The sequence below is a fragment of the Cannabis sativa genome, chromosome X (genome assembly GCF_029168945.1).
Source record: "Cannabis sativa cultivar Pink pepper isolate KNU-18-1 chromosome X, ASM2916894v1, whole genome shotgun sequence".
NCBI classification, from domain to species: Eukaryota; Viridiplantae; Streptophyta; class Magnoliopsida; order Rosales; family Cannabaceae; genus Cannabis; species Cannabis sativa.
In genome coordinates this window covers 40723941-40732471 of record NC_083610.1, presented here as the reverse complement: position 1 = coordinate 40732471, position 8531 = coordinate 40723941, and the positions used below count along the sequence as shown (strand labels likewise).

The window sequence follows — 8531 nt, the reverse complement described above, 5'->3', positions numbered from 1 at the left end:
TTTTCCTCAGCAGGGTGCCTTATAGGGCTAGGTTCCCTAGGCTTTTGCTGCTGGGAATTAGGCGAGGACGTCGCTGGCTCTCCGTCGAGCCCAGCGGCCATTGCCTTGGGGTGCACGTGAATGCCAGCTGCCTCCATGGCTTTCTGCATGGCTAGCATCACTTCCTGCATTTTTTGATTTTGCGCTTTCTGAGCTTCGATCTCAGCTTCATGATCGATAGCTTTTTGTCTAAGGAGCACCAACTCCGAGTAACTTCCTCCGTCGTAGGCATACTCATCGAGGTTTTCCTCGTAGTTCTCGTCGGGAACTATTTCTTCTTCTTCTTCCTCGGACTCCTCTGCCGCTCTTGAGGCTACATCTTCCTCATTTGGATCTTGAGCATCTTCCAGAGGGCGAGGATGACGTGTACTTCTTGTCTCCACCATTGTTGTGAAGTCAAATGCTTGTTATGCAGCAGCTTTCCTCAGCTCTCAATGAAAGCACCAAAATGTTGACCGAGATTTTCGGCAACTACTAGAATATAATTATATTAAAGAGCTGTAAGAAAGTGAGATGAAGATTTTTTACGTGGTTGGGGCGTTAATGAGCCTTAGTCCACGAGTCTTTGTTATTAATGGATGTATTTAATACAGAGAATGTTCTTGGTGAGTATTTTCTCTTCTTGCTCTTATGCAACCCAAGATTCTCGACCCCATTAAATGAGCTTTGAGGGGGTATTTATAGTGTTTTGGTGGGGTAATCCCTAGAATTGTTCTTACACATGTATCTGTAAGTATCCATAAAGTTGGGTATTTCCAATGAATATACCATGGGTGATGCATGGTCAAATCCCTAGGTGCTGTAGGGTTTTTATGAGGAATGTCCTTTTTTCCTTGTGATTGACGTGACTCTTCGCAGAGTAGCCGTCGCTAGACTTAAATGATCATTACTGTAGCGCTGCTGTTTGGGGGTTGTGCCGTCAGACTTTATTGCGTGTTACAGTCCCAACACGCTTCCTCCCATGCGGCATTAAATGCGACTTGATTACTCAGGAGAGGCCTGACACATCCCGGAGAGGCTTCATGCTATGCGAGCTTCCGGGAGTACCTTGTATTCCGGGTGTCTCCTCCGGGACCTATGCCCATGGCGCTTCCTTGTGGCGTACAAAGACTTATCAAATATTTACAAGTTATCTGATCCACGTGTCCCATTTCGACTGGTCCACGTATTTTGGGCGAATTCAGGGGCAACACGTACTGATCCATGCTTTTCTCTGCCCATGACTTCAGAAAAAGTATCATTCATAGTCTTCTCTTTTGATGCATCTTCATTCAATTGCTGTTTTTCTTGTAGTTGTAGCTAACATCAATTCAATTAAACATTTTAATTAAGATTAAATTAATTAAACTAGCTAACAAGAGATAACACATTATTTTAAAATAATTGTCTCATACCATAGCCTCTTTTGTCTTCTCACTTATAACACTCTTTTTTTTCTTTGCATAACAGATTTTGAACATAGTTGCACGTGTTGGGGTACTTGCACCATCTGGTTTCTACAAAAAGATATTATTTTAATTAAAATACAATAAAAATCTAATTTTAAAACAATATTTAACTTTTAATGATAAATACTTCTTCATTTTACCTGTAATGCTCTAAGTTGTGCAAAACTCTTTCTGCCAGTTGTATGATTGTATTCTTTTTTTGCACGACTACTCTTATTTTTAGCACTTTTTCTCTAGAACAACATTAAAGAGTAAATTTGTTCAAAATAAAGTAAATACATGGCAAGTTAATTAAAGTTTAAACAAAAATACCTTTGCATTATCTGTTGCCCAATATTTGATCAACTCTTCCCATTGATCACTATACACTCGTTTGTCCTTGCATTTTTTTTGCTCCTCAAATGATAAGTGGTCTAAATAATAAGTATTTTTAAGAAAACATTTCCACTCTCTAAGCTTTTTACCAAACAGTCTAAAAGTCCAAGTCTTAGCATTAAGAGGAATGTCAAATTTTTCCTGCAAGAATAATAACACTAATTTTTAACACATTTAAAATATAATGAAATATGATAAATATTAAAAATACATAAATTTGGAACCTAAAATTTCAAATTAAAATATAATTAATACCTGTACGATTTTCCACATTTCATATTTGTATTTAGCAGGTACCTTATGCCAATTTTTATAATTAATTGGAGCATTTTTCCCATCTCGTACTATTGTTCCAATAAAGCTTGAAAGTTTGTCTGCATTTTCATCATGTGGCTGTCCAAAACTATTACATGTAATTTTTATCTTCACATCATCGCGATTTCCCCAAATTTTATGCATTTGTGTAGGACCTCGAGTCTTCTTTTCAGTACTTTCATTTGTCAACATGTCTGTAAAAGATTCTACAGTATCTTGAGAGGCTAATCTGTATCGCATGTATGGATCCATAGTTTCACTATTATGACAAAAAAGAATTAGTTATCCATGAAATGGTTCATTCTAAATCACATTTGGATTAATGACAATTCTATAACATGAATGAAAACTCACAGTACCACACACGCATATAATTGAAGTATATTTAGTTTAAAGCCTAATGTGATAAGTAAGTTGTATTGGTGAATTGCTTTTAACTTTTCATTATTTAAGAAATTCTCATGTATGGAATAATTTTAAAGATGATGTTATGAGAATAGCAGAATAAAGGTTACCTGCTCCATAATGTGTATATATATCAAGCAACAAGGATCAATCAAATGAATAAAAAAAATAAAAAAGCAATATTGGTACTCTAATCACTTTTATATTTTTCTAAAATATGTAATCTTAAATAATGAACATCAGTTATTTTTAATTTTTTTAGATCATGTCTATGAGATATTTTCCTTATAAATAATGCAAACATTCACCAAATTTGCATACATTTGTGGTTAGAAATAGTTTTAACACTACTTATGAAAATTGTATACAAGTCTAAATGCATATATGTATGTGCCGCGAGTTTCAAAATAACAAAATTACACCAAAAGAATAATGAATAAAACAACTAACTATTATAGAAGCATATATCTCGTAATCTTATTAGAGTTTTACCTTTTCTATTACAGCTTACCAAATGAATTCGTTAACCGAGCAATCAATATCTATGCTAAAATATCAGTACGTACCTAACCTAATAGCTACCCCAAACTCTCGAGTGTAAATATAATCAAAGCTTCCCAAATGAATTTAATTATTAGCCATACAATCAATACCTATGCCAATAATCTCATATGTAATACTCAGTGAGAGAAAGAAATTGTATCATAATGAAATTAAAATAAAACATACCTGTTAGTATTTGCTCAACTACAATATTGATCATCAATTTTCTCTGTAATTGAATGTAAGTGGGTAGTGAAAGTGTATAGGTGAGACAGAGTAGTGAAAGTATATAAGTGAGAAAGAGTGGTAACTTCCATTTTTCATTAGGCGCTATTAATTTAGGTCTTTTTTTTTTTTTGGTTGAATGCAGGACTTTCCCAAATAAAAATTTGTATTCCTTTTAATGAATGAACATATTGTTTTGGTGTTTATTCCTCAACCACACGTTACACTAGTAAAAGTGTGAAAGGTCTTTTTTAACCTTGACAAGCTAAGAGTCACTCTTTTTTTTGCCTATTATTGGTAAGCTTCAATAATAATATATATGATTGAATTGAATGTATTTGTCATCTTGTTCAATTTTTTTTTTTAAATTAATAACTAGTTTCTTTTAATATTTTAATTTGATACTTTTTTTCTTATAGTTATAAATGGATAAGAGTTGGATGCACCATTCTAGATTAAGTGATTCATATGAAAAAGGAGTTAATTTTTTTCTTGATTTTGCATTTAAAAATGCAAAGTCTTGAAGAAAAAATTTTATGTCCTTGTGCAAAGTGTGGCCTTGTAATACCTGTCACTCGAATAATTGCATTTGAACATCTCATATGCAATGGATTTATGAAGGGTTACACTAAATGGATATTGCACGGAGAGACTTCTTCGCATGCTGCACAGAATATTGAGAGTCCTATTGATACTCGTGAGTCAAATTATACCATTGATATGGAAGGAATTATTCATGATGCATTTCAACATAATATTATTGGTGAAGAAGAACATGATTTTGAAAATGACAACCTTCATGGTGGAAGCAATGAACCAAATACAAAAGCAAAAGAATTTTACAATTTGGTGAAAGATGGTGAGACCGAACTTTATCCAGGTTGTACGAGTTTTACAAAGCTCTCATTTGTTATTCAATTATTTCATATTAAGTGCATAAGTGGATGGAGTGACATATCGTTTGAAAAAGTACTTAAGTTATTTAAAAGAGCATTACCAGAAGGTGAAACATTATCCAATTCTTTTTATGAGACAAAAAAATTAATAACTGCCCTAGGACTTGATTATGAAAAAATTGATGCTTGTCCGAAAGATTGCATGTTGTATAGAAAGGAACATGCAAATGACATAGAATGTGAAGTTTGCTCTACACCAAGGTATGTTATTAAACACATAATATTTTTTATATATTTTTTTAATTCATAGATACTTGTTAAATTACAATAACACCATTTTATTTAACAAAATAGGAGTGAGGCTAAAGTGTTGCACCATTTTCCTTTGATACCAAGATTACAAAGATTATTTATGTCATCAAAAACATCTGATTTTATGACTTGGCATCATAATAAAGATCGTAATAATGACGGTCGTATGAGACACCCAATCGATTCTCCAGCATGGATGACTTTTGATCACAACCACAAGAATTTTGCAGCAGATCCTCGAAATGTTAGAGTTGGGCTAGCCTCTGATGGAATGAACCCTTTCAAGACATTAAGTGTAAGTCACAGTACATGGCCAGTTATTTTGATACCATATAATCTTCCTCCATGGATGTGTATGAAACAACCAAATTTTATTATGTCCTTGCTCATACCTGGTCCAAAAGCACCTGGAAATAATATTGATGTATATTTGGAGCCATTAATTGAAGAGTTAAAGGATTTATGGGAAAATGGAGTTGAAACTTTTGATGCTTCTACAAAAAAAAACTTTAATTTACGGGCATCACTATTATGGACTATCAGTGATTTTCCAGCATATGCAAACTTATCAGGATGGAGCACAAAAGGAAAATATGCATGCCCATGTTGTCATCAAGACACTTATTCTTTGTGGTTGAAGTACAGTAAAAAACATTGCTATATGGGTCACCGTCGTTGGTTAGAAAATAACCACTCATTTAGAAACGATGAAAAGTCTTTTGATGGCACAAAAGAGCAAAGAATGGCTCCAACACTATTAACTGGTTCAATGATATTGGATATGTTAGAAGGCTACAAAATTAAATTTGGGAAGACAGTTGTTAATCCTCAATTGCCGTATGGTTGGAAGAAAAGGAGTATATTTTTTGAATTACCATATTGGAAGGATAATTTATTAAGACACAATCTTGATGTGATGCATATTGAAAAGAATGTATGCGAAAGTTTGATTGGGACTTTATTGAGTTTAGATACAAAAAATAAAGACAATTTGAATGCGCGTCTTGATTTAAAAGTTATGGGTATTAAATCTGAACTTCATCCAAAGGAGAGTGAATCTAAGAGAACTGTCATTCCGCCTGCTTGTTTTACATTAAGCAAAAATGAAAAAAATTGTCTTTTGTCAATTTTTAGAGACAATTAAGGTCCCAGATGGATACGCTGCCAATATTTCTAGATGTGTTAATATAAAACAACAAAAAATTTATGGACTCAAAAGTCATGATTTTCATATTATTATGACTCAATTACTACCACTAGCATTGAGAGGAATATCAAGTTCGCGTGTTCGTCTACATATAACTGCTTTAAGCAACTATTTTCGCATGATGTATACAAAAGTTGCTCGACCACAAGATTTTATGCAACTTGAACAGGAAATACCAGTCACTCTTTGTAATCTTGAGAAATTATTCCCTCCGTCATTTTTTGATATAATGGTTCATTTGGTGATACACTTAGCATATGAGGCAAGAATTGCTGGACCATCAGTTTATCGTTGCATGTACCCTATTGAAAGGTAAAATCTTAATTAATTTTTATTTTATTAAATTTGAACAAGTTTAATTATTTTTTCTAATGCTCATATGAATAAATATAGGTACTTGTCAAAGTTGAAATCATACGTTCGAAACAGAAGCAAACCAGAAGGTTGTATTGCCGAAGGATATTTAGCTGATGAATGTTTGACATTTTGCTCAAGATACATGGAAAGTGTGGAGACAAAATTTAATCGTAAGCCTAGAAATTATAGTAATATGGAAGCCAATGAAGAATTGCTTCCTATTTTCCAAATGACAGGTCGACCTTTGGGAAAAGCATATACTAAGAGTTTAAACGAGGATACTAAAACTAAGGTACATCGATATGTGCTATTCAATTGTAATGTCGTAGATTCATTCATTGAGTAAGTATATTATTTGCCATATCTCAAATAATAAAATCTTATTGTTCATATCATATATAATTATATGTATAATAATAATTCATTTTGTAGGGAACATCGTAATATTATTGCACAACAAAATTTTCGTCAAAGAACGATGACTATAGATCGGATTCATAGCCAGTCATTTTCATCATGGTTTGCCAAAAAGGTAAGTTGTATTTTAATATTATTCATAATTTTTAACTTAATAAATCATACACACATTAAATGTAGTTATTACTATTTGTTAAATCAGGTAGAAGAATTATATGATAATGGGGATAATCGAGTTTCTGATGATTTACGTTGTTTGGCTAGAGGACCATACAATGTTTTCATTAAATTCAAAAAATATTTAATAAATGGTTTTAGATTCCACACAAAAGAAGTTGAGAAGAAGCTAAAAACTCAAAATAGTGGAATTATTATGACTGCCAAGACTCAAAGTTTTGCAAGTAGCAGCGATCCAAATCCTATTTTCGGAGATGTTACATTTTATGGGATATTAACTGATGTTATAGAATTAGATTATTCTTCGGGAAATCGTGTTGTGTTATTTAAGTGTGATTGGATTTCAAGAAGTGGTATTAAAAAGGAAAAAGATTGCACAAGAGTCAACCTTTCAAAATTGATGCGTGAAGATGAGCCATTTATACTAGCATCTCAAGCTGAACAAGTAATGTATGTGGAAGACCTCAAACACAAAGTATGTCATGTTGCTATAAAAATTAATCCTAGAGATTATTACAACATGAGTGTGCAATCACGTGATGAGAATGTGGAGTCTTATTTGCAAAGTGAGACTTGTAGTACAACTTTTGATGTTGAGGATAGAGATATTAATTTAGTAAGAAATGATATCGAAGATATAACTATTGATACATCGGTGTCAATTAGTACAAATGTGATGGATGAAGATGAAGAATCTTAGTGATTAATATAATTTTTATTATTAATATTTTACTTAAATTATATTTTTATTTTATCTTAATAATTTTATATACAGAGTACGTTAACTTTTTTATGCAAATTTTTTATTATTATAATCATCTATGTTATTATTCATTTACTTAATCTTTCATAAATGAAAACTTAAAAAGAATTCCTAAAATGAATTTGGGTACTTATCATATATACACATTTAAAATTTTACTATAAATGTTTGAAATAAATATAAATTTTATGAAAATTTTTAAAAATAATAATAAATTAAAAAAGTCACTATTTTTGTTTATAGTAACACTTTTAAAATGCCACTAAATTTAATATTTTGTGTATTTTTACAAATGTCACTATTAGTATATTCTAGTGACATTTTTACAATGATACTAAGATAAATATTGACAAATTAATGACATTTTTTATCAAATGTCACTAAATATACTTGTAGTCACATTTTTTTAAAAGTGTTACCAATTAAAATGTTATTTATTCTCACCAAAGTGACATTTTTGGCCAAATGTTATTAAATTAGTATTATTGCAACATTTATTATAAACGTTACTAATTGAATTGTTACTAAAATCTAGTTATACTTACATTTTTTTTAAATGTTACTAAAAAACTTTTTTGGTGACATTTTAAAAATGTTATTAAATTCTAAGTTTAGAAATTATTATATATTTAGTTACATTTTTTTGCTAAATGTCACTAAATTAATATTTTTATAACATTTTTCACTAAATGTCACAAAATCAAATGTCACCTATTTCTATTTTTGGTGTAGTGTCTCCAAGGTTTTTGCTACACTATCTGAACTGAACCACTTTAGGCAACCCCTAGTACAAGATCCGCTTCAATTATCTCATCTTCCTCATCGCATTCGCAATCCGTGGAATTATACAAAGCTTCACACTCATCATGATCCAAGATGAACAAATGACACTTCAATATTATTGAAGCTTCAAAATGCCACTCGAACCCTAGCGTCATACACAGAAAAGTGTGTAGAAAAAAAGAGGACTGAAAATGTTTAAATAAAATATTCTTAAATAAAGATTATCCTTTGTATATATATTTTGAAAGAAAAGATTGTATAGAGACACA

General features: G+C 31.4%; 2 protein-coding genes across 4 annotated transcripts; one reads left to right on the top strand and one right to left on the bottom strand.

The window, feature by feature from the left end:
- Positions 1 to 668: 668 nt before the first annotated feature.
- Positions 669 to 3476, bottom strand: LOC133029030 (uncharacterized). 3 transcript variants are annotated; one of them, XM_061106378.1, is made up of 5 exons: positions 2160 to 3475; positions 1800 to 2003; positions 1628 to 1720; positions 1434 to 1535; positions 674 to 1338 (listed from the first exon to the last, which is right to left on the bottom strand). In XM_061106378.1, exons 1-5 carry the CDS (start codon positions 2427 to 2429, stop codon positions 1162 to 1164), a joined length of 846 nt encoding a protein of 281 aa, XP_060962361.1. In that variant the 5' UTR covers positions 2430 to 3475; the 3' UTR covers positions 674 to 1161. The 3 variants fall into 3 exon arrangements, with proteins under 3 accessions (XP_060962362.1, XP_060962361.1, XP_060962360.1); XM_061106377.1 differs by having other exon boundaries at positions 678 to 1338; positions 2118 to 3474; XM_061106379.1 differs by lacking the exon at positions 1628 to 1720 and having other exon boundaries at positions 669 to 1338; positions 2118 to 3476.
- Positions 3477 to 3860: 384 nt separating this feature from the next.
- LOC115695501 (uncharacterized) lies at positions 3861 to 5702 on the top strand. The gene is made up of 2 exons (XM_061106017.1): positions 3861 to 4507; positions 4601 to 5702. Exons 1-2 carry the CDS (start codon positions 3861 to 3863, stop codon positions 5700 to 5702), a joined length of 1749 nt encoding a protein of 582 aa, XP_060962000.1.
- Positions 5703 to 8531: the final 2829 nt, after the last annotated feature.